At 44.4% G+C, this 23,015-nt stretch overlaps 2 protein-coding genes across 5 annotated transcripts in view; both read right to left on the reverse strand.

Moving 5' to 3' along the window:
- Nucleotides 1–5,724, reverse strand: part of emc10 (ER membrane protein complex subunit 10) — a 103,651-nt gene extending 97,927 nt beyond the window's left edge. For 3 of the 4 annotated variants that reach the window (XM_063062539.1, XM_063062537.1, XM_063062540.1), the window contains exon 1: nucleotides 5,593–5,724. In XM_063062539.1, coding sequence (XP_062918609.1) covers nucleotides 5,593–5,694 — 102 coding nt within the window. In that variant the 5' untranslated portion in view covers nucleotides 5,695–5,724. The remainder of the gene's footprint in view (nucleotides 1–5,592) is intronic. The other variant, XM_063062538.1, reaches the window with a different exon arrangement.
- A 2,993-nt stretch (nucleotides 5,725–8,717) lies between these two features.
- Nucleotides 8,718–23,015, reverse strand: part of mybpc2a (myosin binding protein Ca) — a 113,622-nt gene continuing 99,324 nt past the window's right edge. The window contains exons 28-31 of the mRNA XM_063062541.1: nucleotides 22,510–22,646; nucleotides 18,152–18,338; nucleotides 12,130–12,168; nucleotides 8,718–8,904 (exon numbers count right to left, since the gene is read on the reverse strand). Of these exons, the coding sequence (XP_062918611.1) occupies nucleotides 12,158–12,168; nucleotides 18,152–18,338; nucleotides 22,510–22,646 (335 nt within the window). The 3' untranslated portion in view covers nucleotides 8,718–8,904; nucleotides 12,130–12,157. The remainder of the gene's footprint in view (nucleotides 8,905–12,129; nucleotides 12,169–18,151; nucleotides 18,339–22,509; nucleotides 22,647–23,015) is intronic.

The following is a 23,015-nucleotide window of genomic DNA, read 5'->3' on the forward strand; positions in this document are numbered from 1 at the left end:
TTCCAATGCCAGCACAGTTGCTCTGATAAGGGGTTCAAACCCTTCCTCTAATTCAGGCTACCCAAACAGGATAAGAAAGAGTGGAACTTGAAAACTTGAAAAAAATAACTATTTTAGTTGAACTGAAAGATGTAATCCCCAACTATTTTAACTTAATGTCTCATTTTTCTTTTTTTTAAAAATGTCCCCATTAGAAAACAGATAAACTTAAATCAAGAGTATGATCTTGCTGCTGTGACATGCCAATAACATTTAATCACAATGTGAAAATCCCTGAATGACGAGATGCACTGAGCAAGGTCACTCCGATAATCTACAATTCTGTTTTGCATATGAAAATCAATTGATTAAATAGAATCAAAGAACAAAGTGACATAGGGATATCCATTCCGTATAGCCTGTTCATGTCTATTTTCTTTAAAATACCAGAATTCTTCTCTTAAAACAATCACATTTTGAAGGTTATTACTGAACATCCTTCCAGTTAACTCAAGGCAATGATGTGTAATAACAAAGCCATAGATGGGAGTGTGAAGACAACTCATCTTGCCTCTAGTTCATTTTCCATTTACAATTACTTTTTATCAATGTCCACAGATCCTGATCCTTCTGCAAATGGAAATAATTTACACTTATTCACCCTCTCAAAATATTTCAGGCTTTGGAATGTGAAACTTTTTTATTTAAAAACAAGCCACACTGTTCTAATGTTGATCTGCATCTTTGATATAAAACCACAAGACATAGGAGCATAATTAGCCTGCTCAGCCATTCCATCACAGCTGGTTTATTATCCCTCTCACCTGCCTTCTTCCTGTAACCTTTGATGTCCTGAGTAAGAGAGAACCTATCAACCTTCACCTTAAATATACCCAATGACTTGGCCTCTGCAGCTGTCCGTGACAATGAATTCCAAGATTCACCACCCTCTGACTAAAAAAATTCCTCATCTCTGTTCTAAATGGATGACCATTCTGAGGCTGTGCCCTCTAATCCTAGACTCCCCCACCACAGGAAATATCCTCTTTACATACACTCAATCCAAGTCTTTCACTATTCAATAGGTTTTGATGAGATCCCCACTCATTCTTCTAAACTTGAACCAGCCCAGAGCCATCAAATGCTCCTCATCTATTAACCGTTTCATTCCCAGAATCATTCTTGTTAAACTCCTGTGCACCCTCTCCAATGCCACCACATCTTTTCTTAGGTAAGGACCCAAAACTGCTCACAATACTCCAAGTACAGTCTGACCAATGCCTTATACGCCTCATCCTTGTTCTTATAGTCTAAATTTCACACAGTGAATGCTACCATTGCATTTGCCTTCCTCACCACCGACTCAACCTGCAAGTTAATTATAGGGAATCCTGCAAAAAGACTTCCAAGACCCTTTGCACCTCTGATATTTGAATTTTCGCCCCGTTTACAAAATACTCTATGCCTTTATTCCTTCTACCAAAGTGCATAACCATTCCATTCCCTACTACACTATATTTCATCTGCTATTTTTTGCCCTTTCTCCCCAAGCCCTTCTGCAGACTCCCTGCTTCCTCAATACTGGCTGTCCCTCCACCTATCTTTATATTGTCAGCAAACCTGGTCATAAAACCATCAATTCCTAGATCCAAATCATTGACATGTAATGTGAAAAGAAGCGGCCCCAACACCAATCCTGTGGAACACCACTAGTCACCAGCAGCCAACCAGGATAGGCCGCCCCATTATTCCCACTCTTTGCCTCCTACCAGTCAGCCAATCTTCTATCCACACTAATATCTTTCCTGCAATACCATGGATTCTTAACTTGTTAAGTAGTCTCCAAAGCAGCACCTTGCCATTCCAGAATCCAGTGATCCTTGAAAAATAATTACTAATGCGGGAACAATCTCTTCAGCTACCTCTTTCGTCCACCTGGTCCAGATGACTTACCTACTTTCAGACCTTTCAGCCTCCCAAGCACCTTCTCTGTAGTAATAGCAATTACACTCACTTCTGTCCCCTGACACTCTCGAATTTCTGGCATTCTGCTAGTGTCTTCCATAGTGAGGACTTATTAAGTCCATCGGCCATTTCTTTGTCTCCCATTACTACCTCTCCAGCATCACTTTCTAGTGATCCAATATTCACTCTCACCTCTCTTTTATTCTTTAGATAGCTGAAAAAAACTTCTGGTATGCTTTTTCATATTATTGGCTAGCTTACCTTTGTATTTAATCTTTTCTCTCATTATGGCTTCTTTACCTGCCTTCTGTTGTTTTTTTTTAAAAAAGCTTCCCAATCCTCTACCTTCCCACTAATTTTTCTGATTTATATGCCCACTCTTTTGCTTCTTTGTCAGACATTGTTACCTTATCCTACTTCATCTTTGGGATGTGTTTGTCTTGAACCTTCCAAATTGCTCCCAGAAACTCCAGCCATTGCTGTTCTGCCGTCATCCCGACTATTGTCCCTCCCAATCAACTGTGGGCAGATTCTTTCTCATGTCTCTGTATTTACATTTACTCCACTGTAATACTGTTGCATCTAACTTTATCTTCTCCCTTTCAAACTGCAGGGTGAATTCTATTATATTATGATCACTGTCTTCTAAGTGTTCCTTTACCTTAAGCTCCCTAATCAAATCTAACCAGCAACTTTGATGTGTGTTGCTTGAATTTCCAGCATCTGCAGAATTCCTGTTGTTTGCTAATCAAATCTAGTTCATTACACAACACCCAATCTAGAACTGCCTTTTTCATAGTGGGCTCAACCATTCTGTAGGCATTCTACAAATTCCCACTTGGGATCCAGCACCAACTTGATTTTCCCAATTCTCTTACTAGCTCTTCTTTCAGTTAGTCCTGACGAATGGTCTCCGCCCGAAACATCGACTGTACCTTTTCCTAGAGATGCTGCCTGGCCTGCTGCGTTCACCAGCAACTTTTATGTGTGTTGCTTGAAATTCCAGCATCTGCAGAATTCCTCGTGTTTGATTTTCCCAATCTACCTGTATATTGAAATCCCCCATTACTATTGTAACATTGCTCTTTTCAAACATGCCTTTCTGTTGTGCAGATGTCTGTATATAATTCCAATTAGGCACACTTTACCTTGTAGTTTCTTAACTCTACCCACAAGGATTCTATATATTCCAATCCCATCTCACCTCTTTATAAGGATTTGATTTGTTTTTCAACTAATAGAGCCACCCTACCTCCTCTGCCTTTCCAGAAAATATGTATCCTTGGAGGTTGAGCTCCCAACTATAATCCAGTAAATAAATATCATTATCATTCTAGAAATTGCCCTCTCCCTTGATATCTTCACAAAGAATGGTACACTTCAATAGAAAAAAACGCAAACAACAGGAATTCTGCAGATGCTGGAAATTCAAGCAACACACATCAAAGTTGCTGGTGAACGCAGCAGGCCAGGCAGCATCTATAGGAAGAGGCGCAGTCGACGTTTCAGGCCGAGACCCTTCGTCAGGTCCTGACGAAGGGTCTCGGCCTGAAACGTCGACTGCGCCTCTTCCTATAGATGCTGCCTGGCCTGCTGCGTTCACCAGCAACTTTGATGTGTGTTGCTTACACTTCAATAGAGTTTTTTTTTAAATTTAGAGACACAATAAAATCACAGCCCCTTCTGGCCCAATGTATCCATGCTGCTCAATTACACCCAAGTGACAAATTAACATACTGACCCATACACCTTTGGAATGTGGGAGGGAACCCGAGCACCCGGAGGAAACATACATGGTCACAGTGAGAACATAGAAATGCCTTACAGACAGAGACAGCTGTGAACCCAGGGTGCTGGCGCTGTAGAAGTGTTACGCTAATCACTATACCACTGCGCTGCTCTGATCAGGGAAGAATACTACAGCGGCACTTAGAGAGGACATTGTAAAGGGCTCATCTGGTGATGCAACATGAGAGCTCAGGAACAAGGAGACACAATCACTACAACGGGACTATACTACAAGCCTCCCATAAGTCTGTATTGATAAGAGAGACAGAGATGCAAGCAAATTATGGAAAGACGTAAAAGCAATATGGCAGTCACCATTTTTTAACCTTAATATCCCCAATATTGACTAGGCCTCTCTCTCCAGACGTCAGAACTTTCTTTTAGAACACAGGGATTGGTAGTGCCTGAAGTGGTAAAAGCTGATACGTTAGGAGCATTTAAGGAAATCTTAAATACACTCAGTGAATATTTCATTAGCTACCTCCTGTGTCAAATAAAATGGCCACAGTGCAAGTTTGTGATCTTCTGCTGCTGTAACCATCCACTTCAAGATTCGAAGTGTTGTGCATTCAGAGACTCTCATCTGCACACCACTGTTGTAACGCATGGTTATTTGAGTTACTGTCACCTTCTTGTTAACTTGAACCAGTCTGGTCATTAGCCTTCAACCCCTCTCACTAACAAGATGTATTCACCCAAAGAATTACCACTCACTGAATGGTTTTTTTTTTTGTTTTTTTGCACCATTCTCTTTAATTTTTAGAGACTATTGTCGGTGAAAATCCCAGGAGGTCAGCATTTTCTGAGATACTCAATCACCCTGTCTCGCACCAACAATTATTCCACAAAGTCATTTAGGTCACTTTTCTTCCTCATTCTGATGTTTGGTCTGAACAACAACTGAATCTCTTGATCATGTCTGCATGCTTTTACGCATCGAGTAGCTGCCACGTGATTGGCTAATGAGATATTTGCATTGATGAGGTGTACAGGTGTAAATCAAGTGGCCACTGCGTGCAGGTACAAGGATAAAAGAAAAAAATGGAGGGTTGGGGGCTGTGTGGGAGGAAAGGGTTAGATTGATTGTGGATAGGTTAAAAGGTTGGCACAATGTCATGGGCTCGGGATGTACTGTATTATTCTATGTTCTGTGTTATGCCTGATTAACTTGACCACCTTTTTTTTTAATGACAAAGATGACTGATTAGGTCAGGGCAGTGGAAGTCATACCCACAGACTTAAGACTTCAAAAACTTTCCTTCATCATGGGCTGATCCAAAAGATTAAGACATATGGGATTCACGGAGACTTGGCAGACGGGATTCACAACTGGCTTGGCTGGAGAAGACAATATAGGTAGTGGTGGAAGGGTGTTCTTCTAACTCAAGCTCCAAGACCAGTGATGTTCCTCAATGACCTGTGTTGTTTATGTAATGTTTTAAATAAAAATGTAAATGGCTGATTCGTAAGTTTGTAGAGAATACAGTAATTAACAGTGTTGTGAATGGTGCAAAGGGTTCGTAAAAGACTCTGCAAGATACAGACCAGCTGGGAAAGTGGGCAGAGAGAAAACGACAAACGTAATTTAATCTGGACAGTGCGAGTTGTTTCTCTTTGGAAGGTCAATTGTGAAAGTAAGTTTGCCATTGTACATATGACAATAAACTTGTTTTGAGCCGCGTGTGGAGGGCACAGTACCCGGGACAGAGACAGCACCGCGCCTTTACCTGCAGCCTCTGCCTGTGTCAACTGCCTCACCTCCCGGCTGTCCCATTCCCCCCGGCCTCGGTCCCCGCGCCTCCGCTCTTCCTCCTCCCCACCCCGCCTCGGCGCCCCCAGGACCGGACTCTCCTCACTCACCCGCCGGGTGTTGCAGAGCCCGACGCCCAACAGCGCCAACAGCAAGAAGCCGCCCCGGACAACCATCCGTTCCATCACCGGGCAATTACAGCCCCGCGGCATCACGGGATTCTGGCTGACTATGGCAGAGGGCATGACGGGACATAGGAGGACCTTCTCCCTGGGAAGGAGTGGTGTTGAACGATGTTGGGGGCCCTAAATCAGCATATTCCGTCCCCCGTGATTGAAATATACACATCTCAGTTCTTCTTGTCACCCCCAACTCTTAAGTCATAGTCATGGTTATTGTCGTATGTACAGGTGCAATGAAAAACTTGCAGCAGCAGTCACAAAAAATATAAACATATTCATTTTTTTTCCAAGAAGGAACTATTAAAAGAAAAATAAATTTTAGTGCAGAGTGCAATTCCTCAGCACAGGTGCACCCATGAGGGAGGGAGGACGGGTGTGTGGGTGTATACCTATGATTGTGTGGCTAAGTACAACTCCAAAACCGTATGCCAGTTGACTGATGACACCACTTGTCATGTATTGAATTGGTAAGGTCAGTTAACGCAGTTTGACACTTGTCAAGTACGGTGAAGTACTTTGACAAACTTCTAATGATGTACAGTGGAGAGTTTCCTAACTTGTTGCATCAGAACCCTAGGTACAGAAAAGTCTACAGATAGTGAGGGATACAGCCCAGACAATCACAGGAAAAGACCTTTCCACCACTGAGCACATTAACATGACACAAGAAAGCAGCATCTATTATCAAAGACCCCTCACATCTAGGCTATGCTCTCTTCTTTCTACTACCCTTATGTGAGTGTAAGACTGAACCTTGCCACCGGGAATGAAAAAAGGATGGTTAGAATCAGGTATTTATAGTGTTTTAACAAATAAATAAAACAAAAAGGCATATAATTAGACAGATTTTAAAAAGTATTTGTGGTGGATGTTCCAAACACTCATTTCCTTTGGAGATAATGAGCTCTAACACTTTTGATTTTTGATACACTGATTGGACACTTTTAGTGGCTGACACGGGGCGAGATAAGCAACTGCTACATACTTGTTCTTGTAGAAACGTGGCTCCAGAACAACATCCACGCTCTATCAATCTTCAGGCCACGCCATTCAGGGTCTTGTGCTAATAATTATTCTGCGACTGTATGTGCTATCGTAAGTACATGTGAGCGTGTGACCGTATGCACTGTGTTTTGCACCTTGGCCCCGGAGAAACATTGTTTTTTTAGCTGTATATGTGTGCAAGATTGAATGACAATTAAACTTGAACTTGAACCATAAAAATCAGTGTGTGTGTGGTATAAAGGAGATTCAGCTTGTCACTGAACATTCGTACAAACTTCTACAGATGTACTGCTGGTCTGGTATGGCAACTCAAAAGTAAGAAGCTGCAGAAAGCAGTGGAATCAGCCCGGTACGTCACACCCACCATCATCAGTAGCATCTATGTGAGGCAGTGATTCAGGAAGACAGCATCTACCATTACCAAGCCAGAGACTTGGCTTCAATTCCCACCGCTGTCTGTAAGAAGTTCGTATGTACTCCCTGTGACTGCTTGGACTTCCTCCAGATGCTCCAGTTTCCTCCCACATTCCAAAGGCGTCTGGGTTAGTTGGTCATTTTGGGTGCAATTGGCAGGCACGGTCTTATTGGGCTGGAAAGACCTGTTACTGTGCTGCATTTCTAAATAAATAAGATGCCCATCATCCCAGCCATGCCATCTTCCAACAATCAACTTAAAATTATGCCCCCTTATATTAGTCATCATGTGTGGCGCGTAGCCAAGTGGTTAGGGCATTGGACTAGCGATCTGATGGTCGTGGGTTCAAGCCTCAGCCGGGGCAGCGTGTGTGTCCTTGAGCAAGGCACTTAACCACACAATGCTCCAGTCTACCCAACTGAGAATGGGTACCGGCAAAAATGTGGGGGTTAACCTCGTGAAAGACTGGCGTCCTATCCGGGGGGGGGGAGTCTCGTACTCTCAGTCACTTCAAGCCACGGAAACCGAGATAAGCACCGGCCTGATGGGCCACAAGGCTCGGGACAGACTTTAATCTTTAATAATATTAGTCATTCCCACCCAACTGAACAGTCAGATCATTCCAACAAAAATAAGCAAATGGTTGAGACGGGTACAATAGTATCACTTAAAAGGATTTGGACAGGAAACCTGGAAGGGCAGAGCTTGAAGGGATATGGGCCAAACGCAGGAAAATGGTATCCATGGTTGGCATGGACTACTCGGGCCGAAGGGCCTGCATCCATACTGTGCTGCTCTGTGATAAGATAAGAAGATGATAAGAGATATCGATCGAGTGGACAGCCAAAGACTCTTCCCAGAACGAAAATGGCTAACACCAGGGAGCAAAAATTTTAAGATGTCAGGATGAAAGTATCCACTAAGAGGACCACAACCTTCTCGTGGTTTGGAGGTTTGCGTGCCTCAATGACCCAGAGACTTTAGGCTTTAGCTCTTGGCAGGGTCACCCATGCCAAACAGGTCAAAGGGTAGAGGACTAAGAGTGGTGTACTGGTCCTCCAGGTTTGGGGGTTCAGCTCAGGGCTAACAACCTTAACTGGGAAAACTAAATTGTTATGGAAACAGCAATGAAGAATCCTTCTCCATCTGAGTGTGATGGTATTCCTGAGTCTCCACCTGGGACTTGCATGACTGACAGTAGTGAAAACCGAGAGGAAGCTTCTGACGTGATGAAGGAAGCCCTGAACACCGCCAGAGATGGAGGATCTTCATTGCTGCCCTAAACACCTGTGGCATAACAGTCAGTAAATAAGGATAAAAGTAAAGGGGGAATGTCACAGGCACTTTTTTTTATATATACAGGGAGTGGTGAGTGTGTGGAGGACTAGTGGTAGAGTCAGATACATTCAGAGCGTTTAAGAAACTCTTAGAAGATAGAAAAATGGAGAACTATGTGGGAGGGAAGGGATAGAATGATCTTGGAGTTGTAAAGTCGGCACAACATCGTGGGCTGAAAGGCCTGTACTGTGCTGTTTCTATGACACTGTGATGTCAATAGAATTGCCTTGCCACCAACCAGATAAGATACATGCTCAGAGACTGTATTTTCCAAAGATAGAATTAAACAAAAATATCAGTGTGTAATTGTTTTATTTTCCCTGAAAATATATATGGGCGACATGAAACAGCATTGTACTTCTGTCGTTACACAGATGAGAGTCGGTGCATCTGCTTCAGGGGGAAGGTTGCCGTTACTCCCACAATCCTTTGCTGCCACAAGAAGACCGTTGCCATGCATTGGAAAACTGAACTGAAGCTACCTGTGGGTCATAAGGCGAGAGGTCAGATCAGATCAGCTTGAGAGAACACACATATATTCCTTGTAATTGTTGAGAACTGGAGTGTAGGAGAATGAGGGAAAATTTGATCGAGATATAGAAAATTATGAGGGGTATAGATAGGGTAAATGCAAGCAGACTTTTTCCACTGAGGTTGGATGAGACTAGAACTAGAGGTCATAGGTTAAGGGTGAAAAGTGAACTATCTAAGGGGAACATGAGGGGGAACTTCTTCACTCAGAGGGTGGTGAGATTGTAGAACAAGGTGCCTGTGGAAGTGGTGGATGCGGGTTAAATTTAAGAGAAGTTTGGAAAAGTACATGGATGGGAGGCGTATGGAGGGCTGTGGTCTAGGTGTGAGTCAATGGGACTAGGCAGAATAACAGTTCAGCATGGGCTAGATGGGCTGGGTGGAGGAATCTGATAGGAGAGGAGAGAGGACCATGGGAGAAAGGGAATGAGGAGGGGCACCAGAGAGAGGTAATGGGCAGGTCCGGAGAAGAAAAGAAGAAAGAAGGGAGCCAGGATAGGGAATAGAAAAATCAGTTATAGAGGACCCTTACCACTACCAAAATCCCAAAGTGCTTGATAGACAGTTAATCAGATAAAAATAGCCATCGATTCAAAGACGGAGATATTAGGACTATCGGCAAGAAGGTGGATATTAAGGAATGCTTTGGAAGAAGAAATGGAAGGCTGGAGGCATTTGAGGAGGGAATATCAGAACTTAGAGCTTGGATGGGTGAAGGGGTGGTGGGCAACAGTGAGACACAGTGGGTCTGAGCATTAGCGTAACAATTAACAGCGCCAGCTTTAAGTCAGGGGTTCAATTCCCATCGCTGTCTGTAAGGGGTTTGTCTGCTCTCCCCATGACTGCGTGGGTTTTTTCCCGATGCTCCGGTTCGATCCCGCGTTCCAAAGACGTACGGGTTAGTTGTGGTCGTGCCACGTTGGCACCGGAAGCATGGCGACAGAGAAAGTGGCTCACCTGAGGACTGAGAGAAATTCAGAGTTCAGCAGAGGAGGACAAAGGGCTTAATTAGGAAGGGGAAAAAAGACTATGAGAGAAAACTGGCAGGGAACATAAAAACTGACTGTAAAAGCTTTTATAGATATGTAAAAAGGAAAAGACTAGTAAAGACAAATGTAGGTCCCCTACAGACAGAAACAGGTGAATTGATTATGGGGAGCAAGGACATGGCAGACCAATTGAATAATTACTTTGGTTCTGTCTTCACTAAGGAGGACATAAATAATCTTCCAGAAATAGTAGGGGACAGAGGGTCCAGTGAGATGGAGGAACTGAGCAAAATACATGTTAGTAGGGAAGTGGTGTTAGGTAAATTGAAGGGATTAAAGGCAGATAAATCCCCAGGGCCAGATGGTCTGCATCCCAGAGTGCTTAAGGAAGTAGCCCAAGAAATAGTGGATGCATTCGAGATAATTTTTCAAAACTCGTTAGATTCTTGACTAGTTCCTGAGGATTGGAGGGTGGCTAATGTAACCCCACTTTTTAAAAAAGGAGGGAGAGAGAAACCGGGGAATTATAGACCGGTTAGCCTAACGTCAGTGGTGGGGAAACTGCTGGAGTCAGTTATCAAAGATGTGATAACAGCACATTTGGAAAGCGGTGAAATGATCGGACAAAGTCAGCATGGATTGTGAAAGGAAAATCATGTCTGACGAATCTCATAGAATTTTTTGAGGATGTAACTAGTAGAGTGGATAGGGGAGAATCAGTGGATGTGGTATATTTGGATTTTCAAAAGGCTTTTGACAAGGTCCCACACAGGAGATTAGTGTGCAAACTTAAAGCACACGGTATTGGGGGTAAGGTATTGATGTGGATAGAGAATTGGTTAGCAGACAGGAAGCAAAGAGTGCGAATAAACGGGACCTTTTCAGAATGGCAGGCAGTGACTAGTGGGGTACCGCAAGGCTCAGTGCTGGGACCCCAGTTGTTTACAATATATATTAATGACTTGGATGAGGGAATTAAATGCAGCATCTCCAAGTTTGCGGATGACACGAAGCTGGGCGGCAGTGTTAGCTGTGAGGAGGATGCTAAGAGGATGCAGGGTGACTTGGATAGGTTGGGTGAGTGGGCAAGTTCATGGCAGATGCAATTTAATGTGGATAAATGTGAAGTTATCCACTTTGGTGGCAGAAATAGGAAAACAGATTATTATCTGAATGGTGGCCAATTAGGAAAAGGGGAGGTGCAACGAGACCTGGGTGTCATTATACACCAGTCATTGAAAGTGGGCATGCAGGTACAGCAGGCGGTGAAAAAGGCGAATGGTATGCTGGCACTTATAGCGAGAGGATTCGAGTACAGGAGCAGGGAGGTACTACTGCAGTTGTACAAGGCCTTGGTGAGACCACACCTGGAGTATTGTGTGCAGTTTTGGTCCCCTAATCTGAGGAAAGACATCCTTGCCATAGAGGGAGTACAAAGGAGGTTCACCAGATTGCTTTCTGGGATGGCAGGACTTTCATATGAAGAAAGACTGGATGAACTAGGCTTGTACTCGTTGGAATTTAGAAGATTGAGGGGGGATCTGATTGAAACATATAAAATCCTAAAGGAATTGGACAGGCTAGATGCAGGAAGATTGTTCCCGATGTTGGGGAAGTCCAGAACGAGGGGTCACAGTTTGAGGATAAAGGGGAAGCCTTTTAGGACTGAGATTAGGAAAAACTTCTTCACACAGAGAGTGGTGAATCTGTGGAATTCTCTGCCACAGGAAACAGTTGAGGCCGGTTCATTGGCTATACTTAAGAGGTAGTTAGATATGGCCCTTGTGGCTACGGGGATCAGGGGGTATGGAGGGAAGGCTAGTGCAGGGTTCTGAGTTGGATGATCAGCCATGATCATAATAAATGGCGGTGCAGGCTTGAAGGGCTGAATGGCCTACTCCTGCACCTATTTTCTATGTTTCTATGACACTTGCAGGCTGCCCCCAGCACATCCTCTACCCAAATGGCGCATTCCACTCTACGTTTTCATGTACATGTGATGAATAATGCTAATCGTTCTTTATATATGGGTGGGTAAATGGGACTGGTTCAGAGAGGCATCTTGGTCAACATGGATGAGTTGGGCCAAAGTGTTTGGTTCTGTTTGGCCCACAGCTCTACATCACAAAAAGAGTGAGGAAAATGTGATCGGGTGAACATGGGACGGTGCATAAAATCTTCACTTACCAAGCCGTTGCAATGCACAGAAAGCACCTTACTGGGGAACTGGAAGAGAATCAGAGACAGAAAACACAAATATTAGAAGTGTTTTTGGTCATTGTGAACTTCTTCTGTCCTATTCCAAGAGCACAGATCAAATTTAAGATCAGAGGCCGGAGTTTAAAAGAGGCAGCTTCTTCACCGCCAGAAGTAGTGGCTGAGGTGGGCATATCAGCAACATATAAGCACCGTCTAGTTAGACAGGAGAGGCTTAGAGGGCTCTGGGCCAAACGCGAGCACATGGGACAAGTTTAGATGGGAGCCGTTCAGTTCATTCAGCACGGAGAGGTTGGGCCAAAGTACTTATTTCCAAGTTGTATGCCTCTATGACTCTAAGTTCAAAGATTCAGAGGTTCAAGCTGCATTTATAATAGAAGCATGCATACAGAGTGCCACTGCGAGATTCACCCTTCGGCTGGCAGCCATAAAACAAGGAAATACCATGGAACCCGTTCAGGAAAACATCAAGTATCCAATGCACGAAAAAAGAAGAAATTAATCGAATGGCAAAAAGTGAGCAAACATTAAATGTCAAACCAGGAGTCCAGGAGTATTCAGTTTACTTCAGTTCGGTGTTGTGCTGCTAGCCGGCTGCAGGACACGGGGCAAAGCATTCTTCGCTGAGGTGCCTCACACCATATCAATCACCCTGATCAAACCCCTCAATAACAGCAGAGAAAAAACAGTAACCAGAATCCAGGAACACATGCGACATAGACCCCAAATTCCCCCCCCCCCAAAACAAGTACACAGCCTCTCTGATCAATCCATGCAATATGGATCCCAAGACTCCTGCACTTTCCTCGGACAGCAGCTAACGAGAGTGAGAGGAAGGCAGGCAGGCAGCAGCGAACATCCTCCACTCTCGTCCTCATCGACTTCAACCTTGCCTGACGCCTCAACTGAAGAAAAGCAGTGGAGTCCATTATGGGCTCGCACCCTCGATGCCTCAGTCAGAGCGAAGCAATGGAGTTGATCGTGATCCCTGTTGCCAGGCCGCGCACTCCACTCCAAACCTCACCGTTTTCCCTCGGAGACAGAAAAGCGCCAGATCTCCCAATCAGCCCGAAAACACACCATCAAATTACAAATCACAGGTTCCAGTCACACGCAGCTTTGTCATAGAATCACAAAGAAGAAGAAGTGAAAGAGAAATTTTTTGAACTACCTGCAGGACATTGGTCGCTTTGTTCACGGGCGCCATCTTGAACATGAATAGTTTACTTTGAAAGCTGAGTTTATTGTCACTACATACTGTATGTATGGTACACTGAGGTACAGGCATCACAGACAGGAGCAAGGCCTTAATCCAAAAATAAAAACCACTATCAGAGGAAAGTCCATGGTCATGCAAGAAGTGGTCCGTAATGTCCTGTTGCTGAGGTATCGTTAGGGTTGTGCAGGTCAGTTCAAGAATCTGATGGTTGAAGGGTAGTAGCTGTTCCTGAACCTGGTGTGGTAGGACTTTGGGTTTCTGTACCTCCTGCCTGACAGTGGCAGTGAGAAGAAGGCATGAGCCAGACGAGTACAGGTGCCATATTCTTAATATGGTGGCTTGTGTAGATGTTATCAGTGAGATCTTCCTGCCTGAACCCCTCTGATACCGGATCACTGCCTTAATCCCCACAGGACTGGTACGGAATGGGTTGTCCTGGTATGGAAACACCAACGCCCAAAAGCAGAAAAGCCTATAAAAATGGTGGATGCAGCCCAGTCCATCACCATTCATCACGTTCATGAGGAGCAATGCCCCAAGAGAGCAGCATCCATCATCAAGGGCCCCCACCACCCAGCCCATGCTCCCTTCCTCCTACAGGCATCAGGAGGAACAGGAGGTTGAGCGGATTATCGGCACCCAAATGCCCACCATTGAGAACATCTATCATAAACGCTGCCTGGGCACAGCGAAAAACATTATCAAGGATGCATCTCACTCTAACCATAGACTTTTTACTCTCCTCCCATCCAGTAAGTGCTACAGGAGCCTCCGCTCCTGCACTAGCAGGTACGGGAAGAGCTTCTTCCCTGAGGCTGTGACCCTGCTGACCCTCACATCACAGCGCTAAGCAGTATTGCACCCATATTGTACTGTCTCAGTACTTTTATATTTGTGTGCTGTAGCACTTACTTTTTATTCAGCTATTTTGTAAATAACACTATTCTTTGCATTTCTGGTTAGATGCTAACTGCATTTCATTGGCTTTATATCTGTACTCGGCACAATGACGATAAAGTTGAATCTAATCTAATCTAATCTAATTTATTATCCTGAACATTTATTACCCTTCAACCATCAGATTCCTGAACCAGCATGGATAACGAATAATTTAGAGATACAGCACAGAACAGGCCCTTCCAACGCTTCAAGCCACTCCACCCAACAACCCACAAGTTAACCCTAAGCCCAAGCACAGGACAATTTATAATGACCAATTAACTTACTAACCAGTATGTCTTTGGACTGTGGGAGGAAACCAGAGCACCTGGAGGAAACCCACGCACACACAGGAAGGAACGTACAAACTTGCTTACAGAAGATGCCAGAATTTCCAGGGTGGGGTTGAAGCGCTCAGCAGAGGATGGTGCCTGGAGAGGCAGTGTGGGAGGGCTGGTCAGAGGCTCGAAGTTTTCGGACGGAGTCAGAGTCGGCTGCGGTCGGGTGCTTCCAATGGTGCTGCATCGCAAGTTTGCGGCGCTTGGAGGTTCATGGCGGGGAGAATTTCTCCCTTCTGCCGCCTGCGTGAGATGATGAGGCTATCGGGACTTTGAGTCTTTTTTTTACCGTGCCCATGGTCTGCTCTTTATCAAATTACGGTATTGCTTTGCACTGTTGTAACTATATGTTATAATTATGTGGTTTTGTCAGTTTTAGTCTTGGTTTGTCCTGTGTTTCTTGTGCTATCATTCTGGAGGAACGTTGTATCATTTTTTAATGCATGCATTTCTAAATGACAATAAACGAGGACTGAGTGTCCTCATAATCTAATCTAATTGAACTCCAAACTTCGACAGCCCGAGCTGTAATGCCGCCGCACTAACCGCTACGTGCACTCACCTCAACTCTGAACCATTTCAGCCGTGACTCTTCAACTCAAGTCCTTGGTATTACTTATTATTACAAGTTGGGCACCCCTCATCTGAAAACCTCCAAAATCCAAAATTTTTTTGAGCGCTGGCATGACATTACAAATGGAAAATTCCACAAGGTGCTGCGAAGGTTCGCAGGCACTGGGCATGTCTCCGAACAGCACAGGCAGTTCTAAAGAGTGACCTCACATAACCTGAGTGGGGCCCTGTTGGCGACAGTTTGTCTTCAGCAGTCATCAGAGCCAGACCTTCGTGCATCACTCACAGTGATTACCATGTGGTTTGCGCTTGTTCTCCGCTCATTGCTGTGAAGATATTGTTGAAAATGTCACAAAAGCTTGCAGTTTCCCCTACAGGTAATAGTGAAAAGAAAAAGAGGAAACATTTTGTCGCGATGTTTATCTATAACACAGAAAGTCAAGTTGTTGGGCAAACTTGACAGCAGTGTAAGTGTGAAGCATCTGACAGAGGGGCATGTTGTTGGAACAACCACCATCTACAACCTGAAGAAACAGAAGGACAAACCGTTGAAGTTCTATGCTGAAAGTAATGAACAGAAGTTAATGAAAAATAGGAAAAAACAGCATAAAGCAAAAAGTGAAGATCTCGAACGTGTATTGAAAGAGTGGATTCGTCAGCGTCGGAGTGAACATGCCACTTAACAGTACGCTGATCATGAAACAAGCAAAGATCTATCACGACGAACTGAAAATTGAAGGCAAGTTTGAATATTCAGCAGGCTGGTTGCTGAAATTTGAGAAAAAGCACACATTAAGTTTTTAAAGATTTCTAGTGACAAAGCATCTGCTGATCACAAAGCAGCGGGGAAATTGAAGGTCTAGAGCAGCAAGCATTCATAACAGAACAAAAAAGCATGTAATTTAAAATCAAAGAAAGATCGCTATGACAAAAACCATTGTTAATGAGGCAGGTGACACTGGAGGAAACATTTTAAAATGTCATCCAGCGCAGCGCCTCCTCATCCTGACAGCATCCTCTTCCAGGTCCCTCAGCCACTTCTGATATTCCTCCTCACAATGATGTCAACGATGATGTACCTGCTCCATCAGGTTTCTCAGAACTGATGTACTTGCAGTGTTTGGAGCTGCACTTACCTTCTTTTGTAAGCGAAGAACACCACGATTTTTTGGTACTTACAAAGCATATTATTTTTGCATGAAATCTGAATTTCATCTCCACCTAAAATCCAATGTTTGAGTGCAACATGACCAGCATCATTACAGCGTTAAAAGTAAAATGTTGGCTCCCCCCCCCCCACAGTTTTCATGACATTTGCTTGTAATTAAATTTAATCCTTTGTTTTTATGTCCCACTTGGTGGCGCAATAATATCAGCGCCGGACTCTGGAGCGAAGGTTCCCAAGTTCGAATCCTAGTCAGGTTGAGCAACTCGAGCTAGCAACTCGGCCTCGTAAAAACAAGAATAGCTTGCTACGGAAACACCGTCACGACGGTGCCCCGATAACTCCACTGCCAAGTTAAGGGCTATTCTTCTTCTTCTTCTTCTTCGTTTTTATACTTTCCATAAACCCTAGGAAAATGCAAATCCAGTGTACTGTAAACTTTAATCAAAACACAGCATCGTAGGTGGAGACTGAAAGCCTGCTGACTCCCGATGCTGTTGTGCTGCTTTTGTTATCCAGCACACATTATACTCACGGCATGTAATCACTTTTACTGTACATATATGTATTGAACAAGTGTAAGGCTTTCCGGTAGCATATAAATTCAGAATTGGGAATGATGGCAATGCCAAGCAGCCACTAGTTAGTCCACCTAGGTGGCCGAGGTAGTGATAGCTTGCCTTTCTGATGATTCAATGTGCATGTTATTGTTTCGTGCACAAATTTACTATATAAAAATACCTTCAGGCTGTACGTGTAAGCTGGATACGTCATATAATGGATTTTGCATTTAGACTTGGTCCCATCCCCAAGTTATCTCATTACATTGATGCCAATATTCCAAAATCCAAACCCGAAATACTTCTAGCCCCAAGCATTTTGGATAAGGGGGGCTCAAACCTGTATTGTTATTAATATTAATATTATAATTTATTTGCACAGTTGCCTCCTTTTGCACATTGGTTTCTTGTCGGTCTTTGTTTGAATAGTTTTTTTTCATTGATTCTATTGTATTTCTTTATTCTACTGTGAATGCCTGTAAGAAAATCAATCTCAAGATACTATGTCGTGACATATACAGTGAATTCTAGTTAATTAAGCCATCAAATAATTAGGGCAGCTGCTTATTTGGGATAATTTGGAAAAACTAAGCGAGAAAGTAGCAGGGATTCCATACATTTATATGGGACACTATGCCGCTTAATTGGGACATGAGGTTGTTGCCAAATAGTTTCTAACTAGCATTGATTGTGTGCAATTGCGTGGCCTCTAGACCTTACACCATGCTAAGAACAAACAGTTTTTAAATAGCATCAGTTGCATGTGTGTTCAAAAAGCAGTGATTTTGTCACCGAGAGTTGGTGAGACATAAGCAGTAAGACAATTCAGAACTGTTTTGCTCACTGCAGCTTTAAATATTCAGGCTTCAAGATGCCAGATATGGCTGTGAGTGAAAATCAGATGATTTCACAACCCAAAACAAGTGAGGAGCTATGAGGAATTTGAAGGTATCGACAGTTACCTTGAATGTTACAATGAAAATGAAGATTTTGAAGATGCAATCATTGAAAGCTTTGTATAAAGGCAGTCCATTATCAGCACTGGGTGTTTAATTGGGCCAAAATGTGCTGGTCCCGAAATGTCCAAATTAACCAGAATCCACTGTATATACTTTCATATTTAAATTTCCTTTGAACTTTGAACTGTATTTATCCAATGGAGCTAATAGAGAACAGCAACGAGAGAAACTATTCGTACCTCTCACTTCAAGTTTGCATTCCACTTCATCTTCTCCCAGTTCGTTGACGGCCTTGCAAGTGTAGTTTCCACCATCAAAGGAACTAGGTTTGCGGATTTGAAGCGTCAGGACACCTTGGTTGTGTTTCATCAGGAATTTTGGGTCATCTCCAATCACCATCTTGTTCTTCATCCAGATAATCTTCGGCTGCATTGAGGAAAGTGAGTTGTGAAGACAGATCTAACAAAGCGAAGGAGTAGGCAGCAAGGCAGGATGGGAAGAAGGAACCACGGCAACCAATCAACCAACCAACCAGGCCCCTTTCATAGCCTCACACCACCCAAATATTTCCCTGCCAGTCCTGCATCCCTTCTCCCATTGGCCCAGTATATACTCAGTGGCCATTTTACTGGGTGCGGGACGTGCTGGGGAGGCTAGTGCCCGTGATGGAGCTGGGTGTGTTTGCAACTTTCTGCTGCTTTTTCCAATCCTGTGCTGTGCAGCCCTTTACCAGATGGTGACGCAACCAGTTAGAATGCTGTCCATGATACATCCGTAGAAACTCGCGAGAGTCTCTGGTGACATACCAAGTCTCCTCAAACTCCGGAGGAAATATAGCCACTGTCATGCCTTCTTTGTAACTGTATTGATATGCTGGGCCCAGGATAGATCTTCATAAATGTTGACACCCAGGAAGTGGAATCTGCTCACCCTTTCCACTGCCGATCCTTTGATCAGAGACTGGTGTGTGTGTTCCCTCAACTTCTTCTACCTGAAATCCACAATCAACACTTCTGACCTCTCATTAACAAGCCATTTTCACCCACAGAACTGCCACTCACTGAATGTCGCACCATTCTCTGTAAACTCTAGAAACTGTTCTGCGTGAAGATCCCAGGAGATCAGCAGTTTCTGAGATACTCAAACCACCCCATCTGACACCAACAATCAAGGTCACTTAGATCACATTTCTTCCCCATTCTGATGCTTGGTCTGAACAACAACTGAACCCCTTGACCACGTTTGCATGTTTTTATGCATTGAGTTGCTGCCACGGGATTGGCTGATTAGATTGGCGTTAACGAGCTGGAGTACTGGTGTTCCTAATAAAATGGTGACTGAGTGTAGTATTCTCAGTTCACCTACTCCAATCTTCCCAAGTGCACCAGCCCCATTGACCAGCACCTGGACCACAGTCCTCCATAACTCTCCCATCCATTTACTTATCCAATCTTCTCTTAAATGTTGCAATCAAACACCACATCCACCACTTCCACTGGCACTCCCTTCCACACTCGTGCCACCCTTCTAGTGAAGAAGTTCGCCCTCAGGTTCCCCTAAAATATTTCACTTTTCACCCTTGGCCTTTGACCTCCAGTTCTAGTTTTGCCCCAACCTTGGTGGATAAAGTCTGCTTGCATTTACCCTTATACCCCTCATAATGTTGTATACCTCTATTAGATCACCCCTCATTCCCTTACATTCCAAGGAATAAAGTCCTTAACCTTTTCAACTTTTCCCTCTAACTCAGGTGTCAAGTCTGAGCAGTAAATTTTCTCTATACTCTTTCAAGTTTATTGATATCTTCATACATCCTGATGGTAGAAAAAGAGACCTTGTGGCCCATTGAGTCTATCCTAGCCCATTCCCTATACTTCTGCCACCCACCTACACAACAGGGGCAAATTACAGAGGCGAATGGATCTACTAACCATGCGTCTGAGAGAAAACCAGGGGTCCTAAGAGAAACTCGCATGGTCAGAGGGAAAAGGAGAAGACGGGTGAGGGAGAGGGACAGTGGGCGTGATGTGAGATGCTAGGAGGTGATGTGTCTCTATTAAAGAGCCCTCTCCCTCACCTGTCTATCACCTGGATTCACCTCCCACCTGCCAGTCCCTGCTCCAGCCCTCCGTGCTTCCCGCGGCACGGTAGCGTAGTGGATGGTGTAACGCTTTACAGCACCAGCAACCCGGGTTAAGTTTCCTCTGCTGGGCGCAAGGAGTGTCTATGTTCTCCCCGTGACGGTGTGGGTTTCCTCCCACTTTCCAAAGATATATGGATTAGGGTTTGTAAGTTGCGGGCATACTATGTTGGCAACGGAAGCATGGCGACACTTGCGGCTGCCCCCAGCACATCCTTGGACTGTGCTGGTCATTGATGCAAATGACACATTTCACTATACGTTTCGATGTACAGGTGACAAATAAAGTTGATCTTTCTCTTCTTTCTTTCACCTATTTATACCATCCATCTCCCAACTTTCTTTTCAAAGACGTATTGGTCAGTGGGTTATTTGGTCACATGGGTGTAATTGGGCGGTGCGGGCTCGATGGGTCAGAAGGGGCTGGTACCTAAATAAAATAAAAACTCCAATTGCTGGAAATACTCAGCATGTCAGTCAAGATCAAAGTAAGGCAGGTCAAGGTTTCAGGTCCGAACTGGGAAGGAGGCAGAAGAGGTTGACTAAGACTGGGGCAAGGGGGTTGTCTCTGATAGGGTAAACCTGGGAGTGACCATGGGGATAAACTATAAACAGGGTTCTCTGGTCCGTAAGTGAAAGGGAGCAGTTAGCGAGCGAGAACACGGACGAGTGAATGTGGAAGGTGGTGAAATGCGGAGCAGTAACCTTCCTGTGTGCTCACAGCAGATGGACGGGTCAAGAGGAAGAATGTTGTGCCGTGAATGAGTGCTGGGGCTTCCAAAATACATTTACAGAGACAGTAAATTGGCCCCCTGAAATTCTTAGATACTCCATCAACCTGCAAATTCTTTTCCAAGTCCATAAAAAAATAAGACACAGGAGCAGAATTAGGCTACTTGGCCTATCGAGTTGGCTCCACCATTCCATCATGGCTGATTTATTAACCCACTCAACCCCATTATCCTGGCTTCTCCCCGTAATCTTTGACACCCTTACTAATCAAGAACCTATCAACCTCCGCTTTAAATATACCCAGCGACTTGGCCTCCACAGCTGTCTGTGGTAGTGAATTCCACAGACTCTCCACCCTCCAGCTAAAGAAATTCCTACTCATCTCTGTTCTAAAGGTATATCCTTATATTCTGAGGGTGGACTCCCTCACTATTGGAAACATCCTCTCAAAGCCCACTCTATCTAGGCTTTTTAATATTCAATAGGTTTCAAAGATATTATGCATCCAACATTGTCCTGAAATCTACTTACCTCTGTTCCTTTTCCATTGCAAGATCTTAGAGCTCCTTCCCCAACAGCACTGTAGGAACACCCTCACCACACAACCTCAGCAACTCAGGAAGGTGACAAATCTCAGAAAAGAAAGTTGGCCTTTCCTTAGCCCGGCCGTATCCACAGATCACAAGGAGTGCAACAGTCGGATGGCCTAATTCCGCTCTTGTGTCTTATGGTCTCACTAACGCGTGATTCTCAGACAAGAGGGCATAGTTTCACGATAAGGGGCCAAAAAAGGTAGAAATTTTCTTCCTGCAGAGTACTGAAACTCTGGAACTCTCCACTCCAGAGAGGCACGGAAACAATATAATCAGAAATAGTTAAAGAGGAGGTAGATTCATTTTCAGAACATTGGAGAATTGAGGACTACAGGGACCAGACACAGAGATGGTTCAGCCATGGTTGTATTGGAATGATCGGGGGGGGGTGGGAGGAGGCCTAATGGACCAAGAGGGCTACTCCTGCTCCTATTGAATTGTGTTCTGGTGAAAATACAGGAAGGAATTTAATACAAATGACTCTGCACAATAGGAGTATGCAGAAGCATGCTTAAACCAATATGTTTTACACTAAAGGCTGATTTATACTTCTGCGTCAAATCGACACCATAGGTACGGCGTAGCCACGAACCCTACACAGAGCCCACGCAGATCCCTACGCCGTAGCCTGACGCGCACCTCTCCCAAAAATGTAACAACGCGTTGCGGCAACACAGACCACAACAACAGTGATTGGTCCGCTTGGTAGCATCGCATTTCCTCCTACGCTGCAATAGCTTCCCATTGGGCGACTGAAGGGCAGGGAAGGAACTCTGGCTGCAATGCTTTCCATAAAGCTTTACAGACCTCCGAAATTATGGAGGACACATTTCGCTTTTATGAAAAAAGACGCTCGCTTTAAACTTGTTTACCCCGAGAAAGACTACCATGACCATGAAGCCTTGCGCGGGCAGGTGTGCGGGCATGCAGAGTGACGCAGACACACCAACGCTCAAGTATAAATGCTCGCAACGCTCATAGGCCACTTGCGTACGTTACGGCGTCCATCTGACGCAGAAGTATAAATCAGCCTTAAGACTCTCTTTACATGGGGCTCATTTTAACTGGTCCGTTAAACATGCCTTTTGGACTATTGCAGAGGCGGTATTGTTAGAATAAATAAGGTACTCACCTTGGGAAAGCCTCGAACCGAGCAGCTCAGCTTCGTCGTGTAACCTGCTACAACTGAACGATCCAGCAGAGGCTGGGTGAACTTGGGCGCGTGGCTAAAATCGTGCTCCTTGTACTCCGGCCTTATGTAGCTCTTGGCTGTGCCGCAAAATAGGAGAGAGTTAGGATCCAACTAGATATGTTTTTTTCACGCTCTCCAGTACTTTTCCACTCGCTGGGTGCCTGCTGCAGGGCTGGAAGTGGACGCTAACTCACAACACTAGGGTGGCACGGTAGCGTAACAGTTAACATAATGCTATTACAGCCCCAGTGATCAGGAATCATTTCCTGCCACTGTCTGAATTGAACAGAGTAGAACAGAACGTTATTGTCTTTGCTCAAAACAGTGAGATTTTGCTGCTACTCTTACAATACATGCGGGACGGCTTAACTTAAAAAACAACGTCCCATATTTACATGCAACAAGAGCCTTTCATAGTCCATAACTCTCAAAGGCGATTACCAAGC

Source organism: Mobula hypostoma, chromosome 11 (genome assembly GCF_963921235.1).
Source record: "Mobula hypostoma chromosome 11, sMobHyp1.1, whole genome shotgun sequence".
Lineage (NCBI taxonomy): Eukaryota > Metazoa > Chordata > Chondrichthyes > Myliobatiformes > Myliobatidae > Mobula > Mobula hypostoma.